The sequence below is a fragment of the Salmo trutta genome, chromosome 25 (genome assembly GCF_901001165.1).
Source record: "Salmo trutta chromosome 25, fSalTru1.1, whole genome shotgun sequence".
NCBI lineage: Eukaryota > Metazoa > Chordata > Actinopteri > Salmoniformes > Salmonidae > Salmo > Salmo trutta.
Window position 1 is genome coordinate 32,439,296 of NC_042981.1, and position 20,252 is coordinate 32,459,547.

The 20,252-nt window shown below is 42.5% G+C and overlaps 1 protein-coding gene across 1 annotated transcript; it reads left to right on the forward strand.

Annotated features, from left to right (window-relative positions):
* The first annotated feature begins 6,703 nt into the window (after positions 1-6,703).
* Positions 6,704-9,718, forward strand: LOC115162435 (protein FAM167A). The gene is made up of 2 exons (XM_029713735.1): positions 6,704-7,189; positions 7,793-9,718. The coding sequence occupies exons 1-2, from the start codon at positions 6,821-6,823 to the stop codon at positions 8,054-8,056; spliced, it is 633 nt and encodes a 210-aa protein (XP_029569595.1). The 5' UTR covers positions 6,704-6,820; the 3' UTR covers positions 8,057-9,718.
* Positions 9,719-20,252: the final 10,534 nt, after the last annotated feature.

Consider the following 20,252-nt stretch of genomic DNA (forward strand, 5'->3'; position numbering starts at 1 on the left):
AAAAATGTTTTCCCCAAAAAATCTATAATATTGTTTTCTTCTATTTTTTGAATAAAATGGCCCCAGAGTCAGTGTCTCAGGGCCCCAAATGCGGTAATCCAGCCCTGTGTATAGGATGGGAAAATGTTAACGTGTTAAACTTTATTAGTAACTATTAGTAGACCTATGCCCAATATGACAATTGGCTGTCAGCACGTTGAAATATGGGGTTAAAGCGATATGGCAGCAGTTCTGTATTCTAGGTTATATGGTCCATCAATCCATCTTTGAATGTTAGTGACATTGGTAGGCTATACTCAGTGGTGTAAAGTACTTAAGTAAAAAATACTACTTAAGTCGTTTTTTTGGGTATCTGTACTTTACTATTCATATTTTTGACAACTTTTACTTTTACTGCACTACATTCCTAAAGAAAATAATGTACTTTTTACTCCATACATTTTCCCTGACACCCAGAACTACTCGTTGCATTTTGACAGGAAAATGGTCCAATTCAAGAGAACATCACTGGTCATCCCTACTGCCTCTGATCTGGCGGACTCACTCAACACAAATGCTTTGTTTGTAAATTATGTCTGAGTGTTGGAGTGTGCCCCTGGCTATCCGTCAAGAAAAAAAAGAAAATGGTGCCGTCTGGTTTGCTTAATATAAGGAATTTGAAATGGTTTATACTTTTACTTTTGATAATTAAGTACATTTTAGCAATTACATTTACTTTTGATACTTAAATATATTTAAAACCAAATACTTTTTAGACTTTTACTCAAGTAGTATTTTACTGGGTGACTTTCACTTTTACTTGAGTCATTTTCTATTAAGGTATAATTACTTTTACTCAAGTATGACAAATGAGTACTTTTTCCACCACTGGCTATACTTTCATGAACAAGCAGGCACCTATTGGCCCCACCCCACTTACGCATAGCCATGGGAAGTAAGGGTTCAGAGGGTGCTGCAGCACCACCAGAAAATTCCAAATTAAAAACCCATTTTAATTTGTAAAAGTGCACTTGGCCTTTACTAGTCCTGTGCTACCGCTATAGCTGTCTGTAGCGTAGGCAGTTTCAGAATGCGTAACTAGCAATAGGCTGGTGCTAAATAGGCTGGTGCTAAATAGGCTGGTGCTAAATAGGCTGGTGCTAAATATCTCAAAAACTAAAAGTATAGTTCTTGGGACAAATCACTCACTCAACCCTAACCCTAAACTGCTGGGTGTAACCCTAGATAGCAAGCTGTCATGGTCAAAACATATAGACTCAATGTTTCTAAAATGGGAAGAGGACTGTCCATGATAAGCCATGGCTCCTCTTTCTCGACATCTAAATCAACCAGACAGGTCCTACTGGCTCTAGTTTGCTGTGTTAGAAAATGCAAAGAGTGTGGTTACTTTGAAGAATCTTTGTTTAACACTTTTTTGGTTACTACATGATTCCATATGGGTTATTTCATATTGTTGATGTCTTCACTATTATTCTACAATGTAGAAAATAGTAAAAATAAAGAAAAACCCTTGAATGAGTAGGTGTGTCCAAACTTTTAACTGGTACTGTATATATACTAAAACCTCCTGTGTTGTGTGCTTGTTCTTTTACCAGGTACTGTATGAATGTCTACCAATGGCATGCCTGGTGAGTGACTGGCGAGAAATTGAACCAGTCACTCAAAACATTTAGAAAGTACTTAGAAAGTATAAATAGCACTCACTTCAGATTAAGGACTGCAAAACAACTTTACTAATGATTTGTCATAGAACGATGCCAGGACTAGTTTATGTGGGTGAGGATAGATTTCCAGCGTTGTGCTTCATTTGACAGTGCAGTGCGCAAAGGTTATGTGCAACCTTCTGCCAAGAAGTGACAAGGCTTTCAGTGAATGAAATAAGCAGGAGATAGGCGGGACTTTCCAGTCTTCAGTGGCTGTGGCTATGTAATGTCATCCAACACCACAGTCACTCATTACTACAGCGTATAAACACAATTCCTGGGCTGAAGAGACTGATTCAGAAGCTTCTAAACATTTATAAAACAATTCAAATATACAGACAGTCTCCGAATTGACCTTTACTGTAATAAAATAAAATAAAATGTTATTTGTCACATGCACCAAATATCAACAGGTGTAGACCTTAATGTGAAATGCTTACTTACAATCCTTTAACCAACAATGCAGTTAAGAAAAATATGTTTATATAGCACTGTATAAATGTCTAGTAGACGGCTATTGCCTTATTGTTATAAAAGCCAAGTTAGCGACTTGTTAGGCTAAATTGAAAGTAGTAGCCTATTGTACAAATGTTCTCCCAAATCCCCCATTTCCCTAATGAGGTCAATGAGATGGTGTCGAATTTGGTCAACAAAAAATGTATGGCTTATTTGCTATGTGAGGTTTATTTGATCGAATAGAAGTTTTGGAATGGTTAAGTTGTCATGAGTGTACTGATATAAGTAGGATACGTGACATTGCAGCAACTTTGAGAAAAAACACTTTATATCGGAGTTGTCTCAAGATGGCTATGAATATTCATGGTATGAGGCTAGTAGCATAGCGTCTCTCTCCATTGAATACAGGCAGTTGACGTCAACCACCCTTATCGAATATTCAAAAAAGGATAACAATAATGAGATGTATCCACCAATCCAAAGAAAGGATAGGCGGGCACTAGACAGCCCGTCATGCCGCATTGTGGACAACGACTCCCATTGTTAGGGCGGAGCTATGCATTTTGTCAGCATATCCATAATCCTTGCTTTCAGAGAGATAGCTAATGAAACACTAGCTTCCTGAGCAGGCACATTGACGTTTACAGTATTAGCTGGCTAGGCTAGTCAACTGTAACATTGGCTAGCTTTCAATAAATTGTCTAAATGGTCAACAGAGTTACTTCTTCATATCATCAAGACCATTCATATTGCATGCTGGATATTTCAAGTGTACTCAATCAGATATTTATCTTATTTCAGTTTTTGGGAGCTAATGTTACACTGACAGCAGATGTGTTTACATCGTAGATAGAAGCAGGCCTTTGCCTCCCTTTATCACTAGGGGTATGTACGGGAGATCTGATTGGTTCCAAGTTTAGCAGTTCGCTAAACAAAATTGTGTTGAAATATACTTTTTCAAAGAAAATGTGCACACATTGAAGGTGCTAACAAATTTTACAGTAATCATAAGAATATGTAATTGTCATATACAAAAACATCAGCTCCTCCCTCAACGTAGATCGATCAGCTTCACTGTTTTCGCCGTCGCCCACCACCTAAAATCAGCAAAAAAAGAAACGTCCCTTTTTCAGGACCCTGTCTTTCAAAGATAATTTGTAAAAATTCAAATAACTTCACAGATCTTCATTGTAAAGGGTTTAAACACTGTTTCCCATGCTTGTTCAATGAACCATAAACAATTAATGAACATGCACCTGTGGAACGGTCAATAAGACACTAACAGCTTACAGACGGTAGGCAATTAAGGTCACAGATGTGATTACTTAGGACACTAAAGAGGCCTTTCTACTGACTCTGAAAAACACCAAAAGAAAGATGCCCAGGGTCCCTGCTCATCTGCGTGAACGTGCCTTAGGCATGCTGCAAGGAGGCATGAGGACTGCAGATGTGGCCTGGGCAATACATTGCAATGTCTGTACTGTGAGACGCCTAAGAGAGTGCTACAGGGAGACAGGACGGACAGCTGATCGTCCTCGCAGTGGCAGACCACGTGTAACAACACCTGCAAAGGATCGGTACATCCGAACACACAGACACACCTGCGGGACAGGTACAGGATGGCAACAACAACTGCCCGAGTTACACCAGGAACACACAATCCCTCCATCAGTGCTCCGACTGTCCGCAATAGGCTGAGAGAGGCTGGACTGAGGGCTCGTAAGGCCTGTTGTAAGGCAGGTCCTCACCAGACATCACCGGCAACAACGTCACCTATGGGCACAAACCCACCGTCGCTGGACCAGTCAGGACTGGCAACAAGTGCTCTTCACTGACGAGTCGCGGTTTTGTCTCACCAGGGGTGATGGTCGGATTCACATTTATCTAAAGAATGAGCGTTACACCGAGGCCTGTACTGTGGAGCGGGATCGATTTGGAGGTGGAGGGTCTGCCATGGTCTGGGGCAGTGTGTCACAGCACCAGACTGAGCTTGTTGTCATTGCAGGCAACGCTGTGCATTACAGAGAAGACATCCTCCTCCCTCGTGTGGTACCCTTCCTGCAGGCTCATCCTGATATGACCCTCCAGCATGACAATGCCTCCAGCCATACTGCTCGTTCTGTGCGTGATTTCTTGCAAGACAGGAATGTCAGTGTTCTGCCATGGCCAGCGAAGAGCCCGGATCTCAATCCCATCGAGAACGTCTGGGACCTGTTGGATCGGAGGGTGAGGGCTAGAGCCATTCCCCCCAAAAATGTCCGGGAACTTGCAGGTGCCTGGGTGGAAGAGTAGGGTAACATCTCACAGCAAGAACTGGCAAATCTGGTGCAGTCCATGAGGAGGAGATGCACTGCAGTACTTAATGCAGCTGATGGCCACACCAGATACTGACTGTTACTTTTGATTTTGACCCCCCCTTTGTTCAGGGACACATTATTCCATTTCTGTTAGACACATGTCTGTTGAACTTGTTCAGTTTATGTCTCAGTTGTTGAATCTTGTTATGTTCATACAAATATTTACACATGTTAAGTTTGCTGAAAATAAACGCAGTTGACAGTGAGAGGACGTTTCTTTTTTTGCTGAGTTTATATCTTTAGTGGACAACATTAAGTTTCCCCCTGCATCTCGATGGGTCATGGCTAGAAGGGTCCAGCCATGTCAATGATCGGCAGCGGAGCAATAGCTACATAAACAAAAATCCTGCACATGCGCAGAAATCTCCGTAACAATAGCCACGGCAAGTCAGGTTCCAGAACATCCGGAACCGCAGCCCTTCTGTTCTAAAGATAGACATGGTTTTAAAAAGTTAGTGGTAATATTTCATTCAGCACAGGAATTTGTAGGCCGCTCAACTTATCCCATACCCGGGGTAAGATGTGCTGAGACCACTTTTTTGGGACGAGCTATGTTTTCAAAACCACGTTTACATAAATTCTGATATTTTCCAAGGATACACGAAATCCTGAAATATATGTAGATCATTTTGTTAGAAATAATACTATATTTCCTTTGATGGAGTGAAGCTCAACTTACCACACTGTCGCCTACAGGATACATATGGTATACACCATCCAACGAAATGCTTACTGGCAGGTTCCTTCTCGAAAATGCAACAATAAGAAATAATAAAAGCTAAGAATAGGAACATAAAGTAAATAGCACAATAGAATAAACAAATTAATTTATAGTCCAATATTAACACGTGTTTTAGGGGGCAACTGTTTATATTGTGCAGCATTTAGCAATCATAATAAGAGCGTATATCAGTATGCGTGAGTGCATGTGTGCTGAGGTGCAGAGAGCCAATGCAGGTGGTCAGTCCAGTTCAAGTGTTCAGCAGTTTGATGGCTTGTAGATAGAAACTGCCTCTGAGCCTGTTGGCATCAGACCTCATACTCCCATACCGTGTGCCCGACGGTACAGGAGTGAACGGCTCGTGGTTGGGGCGTGTTTTGCGCTGTGCCTAAGAACAGCTCTTAGCCCCGGTATATTGGCCATGTACCACACCCCCTCGGGCCTTATTGCTTAATTCGACCATAGGAGTTGAGTATGTATAAAAATCATACTAGATTTTATGAGTGAAATCAGCTGTCTCTTTCAAGCTGTTGTTGAACCATCCCAGACTAGTTAGTTTACATTACTCATCTGGTAACTTCAGGTCACCAACCTAAAGCAAGCCACTGTATTGGTCAACATTTGTGATTACCATTCTCATTCCCTGTGTGTTGACCTAGTCTTTGATAGAAAATTCATCATCTGAAGGTCAAACAGTATGTGGCAGAGAGTAGATATTTACACTCACATATAGTGTAAAACATGCAGCAAGCTGCTTGCTATCCCATCTATCTTTCCATCCCATTATTGAGCAAGTCGAATTGATTCCCCGTGTGTGTTAAAACATCACCACTAGATGGAAGCATTGCCCTAAATGAAAACATTCCAATCCTATTTCTGGGGAGTTTACGTTTGCATTTTTGTCATTTAGCAGACAATTATCCAGAGCGACATACAAGCTAGGTAAAACAACCACATATCACAGTCCTAGTAAGTGAAACCTTTATACAGTTTGTCAGCTGTTCCAGTCAGGATCATGCATTGATACATCATTTGTATGAATAGCTACTGTACCTGTCCTAATAAAAATGAATTGGTAACACTAAAATAATTCAAATCTAATCAAATAAGAAATATTTTAATTACAAACATTCCATATAAATACAAAATATATCTATCTGTCATCTTAACTTCACAAGTTTCAGAGAAATGGATAAATCAATGTCACTTGTATCCGATTGCCATTTTCGAGTAGGATTTTTTAAAGCCTTTGAACCGTTGACATGTCAAATCAAATCCTTGCATTCAAATGTTAAAAGTTGCACCTGAGTGCTGCCATAAGTAGACACCGCTAACTCTTTCTTTCACCAACGTGTGGTCACATGGATACTTGAGGGAGGCTGCACACTTGTATGGCCTACACCTCTTCTCCCTCGCAGCCTCGCTCAATAAGGGGCGGTAACTTTTGTTTATCCTTATCACTCTATAAATACAGTAAGGATCACCAGTCCACTCCAATCCAGAACTGGCAAGCCCACTGACTGAACACTCAAGGGACATATCCTGCTCTGTGAATAACTAATTCAAAAGTTTTTGGAGCCTCTATGATGTCTTTTTACGCAGATCCATTTAAAACGTCTAGTGCCCTTGCAATGGACTTCAAGGAGCTGGGAGGCGAGGACAACTGCGAAGGAGATACAGAGGGAAACGCTGAGGATTTGAACAATGTGAAAGTACTTACCGAAAAACTAAAGTTACAAACCCGCAGACCGTCCTACTTTGAATGGCAGGAGCGCTTGCAGAGCCGACCGTGGAAGGAGAACCCAAATGGTTTAGATAATAGTCAAGAGACTGCAGAGAAATATGTGTTTTTGCCTGAAATTATGCGGGATGAGAACTCAGATCTAACCATCCGCAACATCTGTGGCTTCGATACCATTGATGATGCGTTGGATTTTCTTAGAAAAGAGCTGGTTAGTGCACTTATTTTAATACAGACATTGTCTCTTTTTGTCTCCAACTCTGACTCAGTTATTTTTACTTGGACATGTTAGAAATTAATAAGGCTGCAATATTTCTGCATAACGTGCTAGATATTTAGAATCAGATATACAATGAAAATATTCAAGTCGATTTGAATCGGACACAATGCGACTATTTGGCAAACATAATTACCAGGTAGGTAGTTTCAGTGGTTTGGTTTGGCTGGTTTGTGCGTCCTCATGACGCAGGTGTGCCATAGTGCAGAGTCTATGTGCCAGCCACCAGTGTCATGTGATGGAGACATCTATGGAAAATAAACCTGTTTTCAGGTTGAGCTCTGATTGAATGCCTGTCTGATTACAGCATGACTTTGTGCTATCTTTGCATCCAAAACAATGCAAACACACTAAAACAACCGGGACCTTGTGTTCATTTCGGAGATGAAAAATCCTAAAATAGAAATGCAATTTTTTTACACAGCTCATGTGTTGGTGTCTTTACATATCAATGCTGAAAACCTAGGGATTGAGCGCTTGAATTGATATTGATTGCTAATCTCTTCCCTCTCTCTTTCCCTTCCTCGTCATACTCAGAGGGAGATGCGGTTTCAGGACAACCGTCTGGCCCGGCAGCTGATCCGCCTGCGTGTGGAGATCCACCGGCTGAAGGTGGAGCAGGTGTGTCACCGCCACAAGGAGATGCTGGACGACGCCACCTACGAGCTGGAGGAGTGTGGCGAGGAGTCTGACCTGCTCTGTGACATCCCCATGAAGGCTGCCTTCGCCCTCTCCACCCCCCTCAAACACCTTGGCCTCACCAAGATGAACATCAACTCCCGACGCTTCTCCCTCTGTTAAAACATATACCACCCTGCGAGGCTTGACTTACTGTATTAACGCCTCTGTCTAATCTATGCAGGGTAATCAGGGGTTTTCCACTGCACAGGTTTCTGTTATGACATGAGAGGGAAGAAGAATGGCTGGCAGAGCAGGCAGACTGTAATTAGCCAAGTGGGAGGAAATGGAAATGACTCCTCTGATCCGTGCCCTAGCCCTGACATGAGAGAGACACAGGCCTCCATAGTAGAGCCCTGTAGGCGCACGGCATACACCCATAGCAAAGCTGCACCTTTCCAACGCACCTCAGGGAAGGTGCGGACTGGTAGGTCAGAGTAGATGGACAGGGAAGATAGTGATGAGGTGTGGCTCTGGAATGGATATGGTTTGAGTTTGGATTGTCATGGTGTCCGATCAATTGCACTGTATTCAGATAATTAGTTATGATGACCCACTGACATATAGAATAGGCCTGACTGCCATGGTGGTACCGTAACAGATGTCTCTTGAGCGTTGCACAGGGGAATTGTCTTTCTTCAGACAAATGAGTCACAGCGCTAACACTCATGGTCACAGACAAATGGTCACAGCGCTAACACTCATTAACACGAGTCCCATACTTTAATCACAACCCAGGAGGAAGTATGCATCTCTTCATACAGACACCTTAACATTAGTCACACCACCAGGGACATTTGACAGCCTAGTGGGAAGCATTTCTCTCCCCTCTGCATTGGCAGAGTCCCAGTCCACACTCCTCAGGAAGCTGTAGGTCACATTCCAGCATTCTGTCACCTCTTCTTCTGAGACCAGAAATAGCAAGGACCTCCATGGGGTCATGGCTTCAGTGATAGGACATTATTCCAGGCGATGCCTTATGTAGTACTCCATGCTTTTTATTTTCCTTTAGATGATCCAGATATTGTAGACAGACCACAGCCCAATGTGCTGTCATTGTGTTTTACAATAGATTATAGGCTTGGCCAACTGCAATGTTGTCCAAGTAAAAAACTGTATCAAAGTTTTAGATGTATTTAAAGATATTGTTCTCAGGAAGAAAGAGGAGAAACTGAAAGTATTTGGGGGGGGAAATTTGAGGGAGTGAATGTTGAACAGGATTTGGTGGGTGTTACTCGATGTTACAAAATGTTTGCTGAATATACACAAAGCAAAATGTAGATTTGTAAGTGCTTTTTAATGATTACGTACTGAGTTCTACTCTGCTAATGCAGGAATATCTCAAGGCCATCCATTTAATGTATGAGGGAAATGAATAGAGGCAGACTAGAGCAGTTTTCAAGATGCTTGTTTTTCAATGGATTTGTTTAAATGCACAAAAAATTGCAACAAACTTGAAAATACACTTGAGAAAAGAAAATTGTTGTCTGTCTGTCCATTAAGGTAGGCCGTCGTTGTAAATAAGAATTTGTTCTTAACTGACTTACCTAGTTAAAGGTAAAAAAAAGTTAGAACAGGGTAAATGACCTGAGTCATTACGTGAGACCTCACTGAGTGCTCAGTCAGCTATAACCTTTCACATCCTGAAATACCTTCAGTTTCCTCTTTCAACTACAGCAGGCATTTGTCTCTTAAAAATTATGTGGTGTAAGCTGATCAGAAAACCTCCTAAGGCAGGGTTCCCCAACTGGTTGTTTTGTTTGCGCCCCCAAGTTTTCTGAGCCATAAAAAAAATACCTTTTTTTCCATTGTTGCACATAAACTGTAAAAAAAACAGGAAATCAGCTCCAAGTGATTTTAATTTGGGAAATCTGTTCCCAAGTATTTCCACCTATAATAGAGAGACACGTGATCATATGCAAAGGTTTCAAATTATTACGTTTTAGTCAAATATTATATCTGTTTGTGCTTCTTGCGTTCAATTTGCAGGCTACAAATTATTTGTAATTGTGTTCCGGCCCCCCTACCTTCCTCTCAAGAAAAGATTGGCCCTCGGCTGAATCTAGTTCATGATCCCTGCCCTAAGGGGTACAGCATAAATTAATTAATTCATAAAGATGTCAAGATGTCATCAATTATTCTACAAAATGGGTAGACATGACATACTAGTTTACACTGAGACTACCTCATGAATGACGTGAGAGAGAGATAACTAGGCCAATTGGAAACAATGTAATTAATTATAGGATATACAGTGCATTTGCAAAGTATTCAGACCCCTTCCCTTTTTACACATTTTTGTTACATTACAGCCTTATTCTAAAATGGATTAAATAAAAAAAAATCCTCATCAATCTACACACAATACCCATAATGACAAAGCAAAAAGAGGTTTTTAGAATGTTTGCAAATGTATTAAAAATAAAAAACAGATACCTAATTTACACAAGTATTCAGGTGCATCCTGTTTCCATTGATCATCATTGAGGTGTTTTGAGAACTTGATTGGAGTCCACCTGGGATAAATTCAATTTATTGGACATGATTTGGAAAGGCACAAACCTGTCTATAGAATGTCACACAGTTGAAGGTGCTTGTCAGGGCAAAAACCAAGCCATGAGGTCGAAGAAATTGTCCGTAGAGCTCCGAGACTGGATTGTGTCGAGGCACAGATCTGGGGAAGTTTAGCAAAACATTTCTGAAGTATTGAAGGTCCCCAAGAACACAGTGGCCTCCATCATTCTTAAATGGAAGAAGTTTGGAACCACCAAGACTCTTCCCAGAGCTGGCTGCCAGCAAAACTGAGCAATCGGGGGAGAAGGGCCTTGATCATGGAGGTGACCAAGAACCCGATGGTCACTCTGACAGAGCTCCAGAGTTCCTCTGTGGAGATGGGAGAACCTTCCAGTAAGACAACCACCTTTGCAGCACTCCACCAATCAGGCCTTTATGGTAGAGTGGCCAGAAGGAAGCCACTCCTCAGTAAAAGGCACTTGACAGCCCGCTTGGAGTTAGCCAAAAGGCACCTAAAGGACTCTCAGACCATGAGAAACAAGATTCTCTGGTCTGATGAAATGAAGATGGAACTCTTTGGCCTGAATACCAAGCGTAACATCTGGAGAAAACCTGGCTATATGATCACACCGGTAATAGATCCGTTGTTGTATTACTTGTGAAGCACAGCTGAGTAAGCATACAAATAATTCCCTTTTTATTTTTATTTAGCACTGAGTGGAAATAGGAAGAACGCGCATTTCATGGCTTATTAAAATGTTGAATACAAAGTGTTGTGTCACGTCCTGACCAGTACAGGGGTCATTTGTCATTGTAGTATGGTCAGGGCGTGGCAGGGGGTGTTGTTTTTGTGTGTTTTTGGGTTGGTTTATTTAGAGGGGATTTGTTCTAGTTTTAATTTTCTATGTTTGTTTTCTATGTGTGGCCGAGTATGGTTTCCAATCAGAGGCAGGTGTCTTTCGTTGTCTCTGATTGGAAGCCATACTTAGGCAGCCCTTTTTTCCTTTGGGTTTGTGGGTGGTTGTTTTCTGTATAGCCGTGTGCCTTACGGCACTGTTTGGTTGTTTGTTTATTTTGTTTGAGTGTTCACTCTAAATAAAGAAAGAAGATGAGCACTATACCCGCTGCGCCTTGGTCTGTCCCTTACGACGTGTATGACATGTTGACAGTACTGAGTAAGAACTTTAAACATTAACTCACTCATAAAAACAGCATCTCTTTGTAGTATTTGTTGACAGTCTCTCTTGTCATGGTTTTAAACTAGGGCTGTCAAAGTTAATGCATTAATAACGCGTTTAATGCTTACATTTTTAATGCTGTAAAAAAAATCACGCCATTAACACATTTTCGTAGCTTGACCCCCTGAACCATCCATACAGTGGCGATTTTAGCATGCAAATCTTGGTGGGGCAAACTGCAAAAATGGTTTTAGATGCCTTCCAGCAAAGCCACTACACAACACAACATTAAACGATACATTAATTGCACTATAACGGTGACAAACGGTGCTCACAAACTGTAAGGGCCTTCTTTTTAGCCACTGCTACACCTGGTTATCATCAAAACAGTTCATTCAGCCTCATTTACTGCCTTTAAAAAAAACATAGCTGATATGGCTGACTTGCTTAAACAAATGTGGTTTCTACTGACAATTGAGATGTACAAACTATGGCATAAGGAGACGACGAGCGGATAAGAGGCAATCAGTCAGTTTGATAAAGACATTAATGAGCATGCTAGGACGGACGCAGTCAATTTAACTATTTGTTCAGCACTTTTGAAATGTACAGCGACAGAATTCAGAACATGGGCCATTCTTACAGTAATCTCCCTGTACACCAAGTCAGAACCGTCGGATAAATAAAGGGGGAATATAAGCAGACAATGAAAGCTCTTACAATATTTGATGACATTTCTCTTAAACAGGCTATAGGCTACATGTGCACCACCAAGTCAGAACATTAGGCTAAGTTAGGAGTGGGAAAGGCACCATATTATTAGGGTGAGGCACATGGGCTACTAACAGCTTACTACACAACATACACTTAGTATTACTTTCTTAGCTACAGTATACATATCTCCCTGGCATAATACATCATTTATGCAGAAGCATACAATAAATTTTTGGACTCAACTTGTTGTGCTGTGCTTACTTGAACAGGAAGGTGGTGCGGCTGTCCTTCGTGGGCAAATCTTGTCATCAAACTTTGTCATTAAAGTCTGGCATTCTCTGGATTTATGGTGCTTTCAAGACAACTGGGAACTCTGGGGAAAAAAACGGGGTTGAATCATGATGACAGTGATCTTCAGGATCAGACTCGACTTGGAATTCCGAGTTGGATGACCATTCAAAACGTATTTTCCCAGTTGTAGCTCGTTTTTTTTCAGAGTTCCCTAGTTGTCTTGAGCTCACTGAAGTCTAATATTTCCCAGTTCCGAGTTTCCAGTTGTTTTGAACACGCCAGAATGGCAAATGTCATCAACCTTTTCTGGCCCATTATGCTGAATGTTTATCCTTTAAGTCTGGAAAAGAGACCCTTAAACCCAGACTTTAGGATGGAAAAGGATTTGCCAGTAGATTGTCGTCTTGATTCATGATGAAGACCTTAAGATTTTGAAAGTATGACGTTAACATGATCAGTTCAATCAAAGCTACAGTAGATATAACGTGACTTGACGTCATTTTATCTGTGGCCAATGACCTTGAGCCTTCTTGGATGGGCACTTCTAATGTAACTCTATGGCAGCACCCAATGGACTACCTGTAGATTTTGCGTTGACGTAGTGTTCCCATGACAGAACACTGAGCCAATCATGGTGCAACTAGAGAACATTACCAACCCCTATTTTCCGCTGGCTGACCCACCACCACGGAAAGCACTGAGCTAGGCCGAAACACCTGCATTTTGGAGCTGCTTTACTTAAGAAAGCAAAAAAGAGACCATGTTTGTATTTGGCTTTATTAACTCAATTATATATTTTTTTACATTGTTTGCAAACTGATATGTGCAGGGTTGGGTATGTTACTTTCTAAATGTAATCCGTTATAGTTACTAGTTACCTGTCCAAATTTGTAATAAGTAACATAACTTTTGGATTACCCAAACTCAGTAACATAATCTGATTACACTAAGTTACTTTTAGATTACTTTCCCCTTATTAAGAGGCATTAGAAGACAACAATGTATGTTACCAATTGAACAACATCTATTACAGGATAAATCAATGTTAAAGTTGACTTCGCTGGCCATATATGGATGTTCAATTTTACTTTATGTGTTGGTTATGTCGGCTTCTTCTAACACATTGCTTTTTTAATTTTCTTTTTTATTTCACCTTTATTTAACCAGGTAGGCCAGTTGAGAACATTTACAACTGCGACCTGACCAAGATAAAGCAAAGCAGTGCAATAAAAACAACAACACAGAGTTACACATGGGATAAACAAACATACAGTCAATAACACAATAGAAAAATCTATATACCGTGTGTGCAAATGCTTTCTACTATATATAATACGATTAAATGATATCTTTACATTAAAAACCGAAGTCTATCAGAATTCCAGTCATTCCAATAAATGTTATACCCTTGATCTTCAAGAATAGGACTTTAAAATATGGAAGTATAGATTAGCCACAACCCCAAAACTAAGGACTTTGATGTCTTGATAATATGCAGCTGTTTAAATGGCAAATCCACAGATGAAACAATAACAAAACGGTCGCCCCGCCTCTGTTTTGGTAAAAAGCTGTGGGATGGTGTCACGTTCCTCGTATTCTCCCTCATCGGAAGATATGTCGAAATCACTCGATGACCAATACGCAGCGGGTTGACTGTTCCACATCATATTTATTATAGATGGAAACGACAAAACAAAATAAACACGCAAAGGAGAAAGGTGACAGTTTCACAGGTGAAACGAAAACACAGTGCAAAATACAATTACCCACAAACACACAGACAAACACACCCTACTAATATAGGACTCCCAATCAAAGGCAACGCAACACACCTGCCTTCAATTGAGAGTCCAGCACCCAACCTACACATAGAAAACCTAACCTAGAACCTAAACCAACACTCACAACCCCACTATACCATAACCAAACATAACTCTGCCACGTCCTGACCAAATATAATACAAAAATACCTAAGTATATGGTCAGGATGTGACATTATCCCCCCCTAAAGGTGCATACACTGAATGCACCAAACCAACAGAAAAAAAACAAAAAAACAACACACAATTAACCCCCTAACTAAAGGGAGGGAAGGGAGGGTGGCTGCCGTCAACGACGGCACAGTGCTACACCCCCCCTCCCCAACCCACCTATATTGGAGGTGGCTCCAGTTCTGGCCTACTGTCCTCCAGACCGTAGACAGACCTGTTGGGCTTAGGACAGTAGGCAGACTTCTTTGGTTCTGGGCCGTGGGCCGACTCCTTCGGTCCCAGGCTGTAAGCAGACTCCTTCGGTTCTGGGTTGTAGGCAGAATCATCACAGTCATAGTTAATCAACTTTACTTTAGAATTGTGACCAGACTCACCCGGTTCTGGGTCACAGGCAGCTCCCCTCAGTCCCAGGTCGCAAGCTGTTGTCGGATACTCTGGTCCGCAAACCGGTGTCGGATCCTCTGGGCCGCACCCCGGTGTCGGATCCTCTGGGCCGCACCCCGGTGTCGGATCCTCTGGGCCGCACCCCGGTGTCGGATCCTCTGGGCCGCACCCCGGTGTCGGATCCTCTGGGCCGCACCCCGGTGTCGGATCCTCTGGGTCGCACCCCGGTGTCGGATCCTCTGGGTCGCACCCCGGTGTCGGATCCTCTGGGCCGTACACCGGTGTCGGATCCTCTGGGCCGTACACCGGTGTCCCTGGCGGTTCCGGTGAGGCGGGCCACTCTGGCGGGTCCGGCGAGGCGGGCCACTCTGGCGGGTCCGGCGAAGCGGGCCACTCTGGCGGGTCCGGCGAAGCGGGCCACTCTGGCGGGTCCAGCGAGGCGGGCCACTCTGGCGGGTCCGGCGAGGCGGGCCACTCAGGCGTCGGATCCTCTGGGCTGTACACTGGTGTGGGATACTCTGGACGGGGCCCAGTCTCCGTACTCTCGAGGCTGGACTGACGCGCTGGAAGCTTGGTGCGTGTAGCTGGTACAGGTCGTGCCAGACTGGAGGCACGCACTTCCGGGTCAGCACGAGAGGCGGGAACTGGCAAGACTGGGCCATGGAGACGCACAGGTGGTCTTGATCGCACCGCCTGCACAACCCGTCCTGGCTGGATGGAACTAGTAGCCCTGTACGAGCGGGGTGCTGGTACAGGGCGAACTGGGCTGCGCAGGGGCTCGACAGTTACCGTGCGTAGAGCGGGCGTAGGGTAGCCTGGTCCTAGGAGGCGTACTGGCGGCCAGACACGCTGCGCAGGCATCCTCCTACCAGGCTGGATGCACAACCTAGCACGGCATCTGCGCGGGGCTGGAATAGCTCGCACGGGACTGTGCAAGCGTATGGGCGAGATCGTGCGAGCTATTCCAGCCCCGCGCAGAGGTAGTCACCTGGAATGCATTTCAATTAGCAGGTGTGCCTTGTTAAAAGTTCATTTGTGGAATTTCTTGCCTTAATGCTTTTGAGCCAATCAGTTGTATTGTGACATGGTAGGGGTGGTATACAGAAGATGGCCCTATTTGGTAAAAGACCAAGTTCATACTAAGCAAACGACAGTCCATCATTACTTTAAGACACAAAGGTCAGTCAATCTGGAACATTTCAAGAACTTTGAACGTTTCTTCAAGTGCCGTCGCAAAAAACATCAAGTGCTATGATGAAACTGGCTCTCGTGAGGACTGCCACAGGAAAGGAAGACCCAGAGTTACCTCTGCTACAGAGGATGAGTTCATTAGAGTTTCTAGCCTCAGAAATTGCAGTCCAAATAAATGCTTCACAGAGTTCAAGTAACAGACACATCTCAACATCAACTGTTCAGAGGAGACTGCATGAATCAGGCTTTAATGGTTGACCTACTGCAAAGAAACCACTACTTTGAGAGACGCAGAATTGGTGAACGGATGATCTTTGCATGTGTGGTTCCCACCATGAAGCATGAAGGAGGAGGTGTGATGGTGTGGGGCTGCTTTGTTGGTGACAATGTCAGTGATTTATTTAGAATTCAAGGCACACTTAACCAGCATGGTTACCACAGCATTCTGCAGCGATACGCCATCCCATCTGGTTTGCGCTTAGTGGGACTAACATTTGTTTTCAACAGGACAATGACCCAACACACCTCCAGGCTGTGTAAGGGCTATTTGACCAAGAAGGAGAGTGTTGGAGTGCTGCATCAGATGACCTGGCCTCCCCAATCACCCGACCTCAACCCAACTGAGATGGTTTGGGATGAGTTGGACCACAGAGTGAAGGAAAAACAGCCAACAAGTGCTCAGCATGTGGGAACTCCTTCAAGACTGTTGGAAAAGCATTGCAGGTGAAGCTGGTTGAGAGAATGCCAAGAGTGTGCAAAGCTGTCATCAAGGCAGAGTGGCTACTTTGAAGAATCTAAAATAGATTTTTATTTGTTTAATACTTTTTTGGTTACTACATTTTTCCTTATGTGTTATTTCATAGTTTTGATGTCTTCACTATTATTCTACAATGTAGAAAATAGTAAAAATAAAGAAAAATCTTTGAATGAGTAGGTGTGTCCAAACTTTTGACTGGTACTGAGTATATGATTTCGAAGTTCAAAAATGGATGTAGCAACTACAGAGTTCCCCTTTAAGTCTATCAAAAGTGTGCAAGTTTGAGCATGTGTCCATTAGGCCTATGGATTTTTCTTGTATCAGCATGAATAGATTGAGCAATAAAAGCCCCACTTTTATTCCATAGGCTTGGAACCGCACTGTGCAGCTTTTGCAAGAGCACATTTTTCACTGGCTGTCCACTGGTTTCAAAAACATTGATTGATAGGCAGCTTAAACTTCTTGAATTCAACCATTATTGGGATCAAATACACATTTAGATTTGTGAACAGCCATCCAGAACAACCACAATCCGTAAGGCGCAAAGCCACATCACTCGCACAAAAAGAATTCCACGGAAACCAACAACCAGAGATGCTCTGGCCCAACAGAATACTAACATCACCATGCCAACCACAGCTGATTTGGAGTAACTGTAGAAGTTGAAGGCACTACTTTACTTTACCTCTCTTAGTGTTATAATACGATTTGTTGTGTGAAAAAGTGTGTGTGTGTGTGAGAGAGGGAGCGAGCGAGAGAGTCTGTGTATAACAAGTTTCTCACAATTAACTGAAGTGATTTTGAATGATCTTTCACTGCAGGTACTTGCCTGAACTTCTGGGAGGAGAGAAGTACATTTCCTGCTCTGTGGTGTTGCCTGCTGTCTGCCATCTCCTTCAGGTGATGGAGAGCTCCGATGATGACCCTGTCTAAATGGTAAGATTCAAGCTGACATTCACAACAGACCTGGAGAAACGCAAGTGGAGGAAACACCAACCTCACATGGCTGAAGATCAACACAGCACTCGACCCAAGGTTTAAGGACCTGAAGTGCCTTCCCAGACCTGAGAGGGGTGAGGTGTGGGCTTTGGTCAGCAACTTGCTGAAGGAAGAGAGGCCTGCACAGCAACCTGATTAACATTTACATTTTAGTCATTTAGCAGACGCTCTTATCCAGAGCGACTTACAGTAGTGAATGCATACATTTCAATTCATTTGATACATTTTTTTTCTTTTTTTTTTTCATACTGGCCCCCCGTGGGAATCAAACCCACAACCCTGGTGTTGCAAACACCATGCTCTACCAACTGAGCCACAGGGAGCAACAGAGTCAGAGCAACCAAAGAAGAAAGCTGCCGAAAGCTACAGAATATTTTTTGTGTTTCAGTCCTTACATTCCTATAACTCAATAAACTGCTTTTTTTATGGAAATATCATTATTTAGCACCAAATTTGAGCAAATAAAAACTACAGAATTTAATGCGATTAATTATTTGAATCATTTGACAGCCCTATATTAAATGTTTTGAAATCTCACAGTATCAACTTTGCTGAAGCTTTCTTTTATGCCTGCTATAGTACATTCCTGCAGACACGGTCATTTGAGCCACCCAGTTGGCCAGCGGTAGGCCTATAGCCAACAGTGCACTTGATTTGCTCTCTGGACCGTCCGGGAAGGCGATCGACTAGGAATGCCTTGGAGATCGACCAGTCAATCACGATCAACTAGGAATGCCTTGGAGATCGACCAGTCAATCACGATCAACCGGTTGGTGAACACTGCTCTTGAAAGTTGAGTGAAGTTCAATCTCTGTTGGCTGATATTTCTGCGTCTCGGGGCTACTGTACGCATGTTACTTGTCTCCACATAAACCTGATTAAACATGTTTACACTGAATCAATGACTCCTACTCTTTTGAAAACTGCTACTCTTAACTGAAAATGGACATGATGTGTCTGTATGAGGGTCTTTCTATAAACGAGGGTACCAGTGAGGATTTCCTACACTGGACAACTTGTTCCAGCTGAGGATAAGTCATTGATAATAATCTGGCCATTTTTTTCATGTCATTACATGAAAATATTGGGGGTGATCATAGCTATATTCAATCAAGTTCACGAGTTGATTTAAAACCTGTTTAACCCTTTATCATGTCTTGAAGGATTTGTCCAAAAATCGTGTGACATACAACATTACTTGTCTGTTGTCACGGCTGTCGGGAGAGAGAGTAGACCAAGGCGCAGCGGAGTTAGTGTTCATCATGATTTTAATTTAATAAAGAACACTACACAAAACAAAACGAGAAAACTGACAGCCAAACAGTCCTGTCAGGTGCAAAACACTCAACAGAAACAATTACCCACAAAACCCAAAGGAAAAACATGCTCCTTATGTGTGACTCCCAATCAGCAACAACGAACTTCAGCTGTGCCTGATTGGGAGCCACACACGGCCCAAAACAAAGAAATACAAAAAACCTAGAAAACGAACATAGAACGCCCACCCAATGTAACACCCTGGCCTAACCAAAATAAAGAACAAAAAAAAACCTCTCTATGGCCAGGGCGTTACATCTGTCCTTGCAATTATGGCAGTGTAAGTTGTCGTTTATATTATATTTTAAGCAGTCAATCAGTTAAATTACATTGAACTTGAACCTTGTAAGAATCCTGGATCTAGCTGTTGAACTGTTTTTTTGTATAGAGATCTCAGAAATGTTTTCCCCTGGCTACAGGTGGCTATATCTCTCCTGCTTACACAGGACTAGTAAAGGCCCAGTGCACTACTTTTGTGATTATTTTATTAGATATAGATTTTTAAATATTCTCATTTTTTCAGGGGGTGCTGCAGCACCCTCAGCACCCCTACTTCCCGTGGCTAAGTATGCATAATACTTTTTGAATGCACATTTGGTATCCATCTGATTACTTAAGGTGTGATATTTTCACACATCATCTGATTGAGGAATGAATTTTCCAAATGACTGTGAAGTGATGAACAGCTGTTGTGACAGCCAAAGTGCTGTAAAAAAGATGCTCACGAGGAAATGTCAAGAATATTTTGGTGTCTCATTCATTACACTGGTGAAGACAGTTGTGCCTGGATCCAGGTTAGATCTAATATCCCTAGCAAATTGATGTTGATCATATGTTGTTGTCTGCTTGATTTAGAACAGGGCCTCGTTAGATTTAACAGAGAAAGCATTATTAAGGAAATCAGTTCATGTTTCTGTGCCTAGGACTGGACACCGAGTCTAGTGTGCACAATCGTGTAGGATAGACTGTTGCGCAACACCAAA

Coding starts and splice junctions, on each gene's coding strand:
- LOC115162435 (XM_029713735.1), top strand. CDS start 6,821: ATGATGTCTTTTTACGCAGATCCATTTAAAACGTCTAGTGCCCTTGCA. Junction 7,190..7,792: donor ATTTTCTTAGAAAAGAGCTG/GTTAGTGCACTT, acceptor CGTCATACTCAG/AGGGAGATGCGGTTTCAGGA.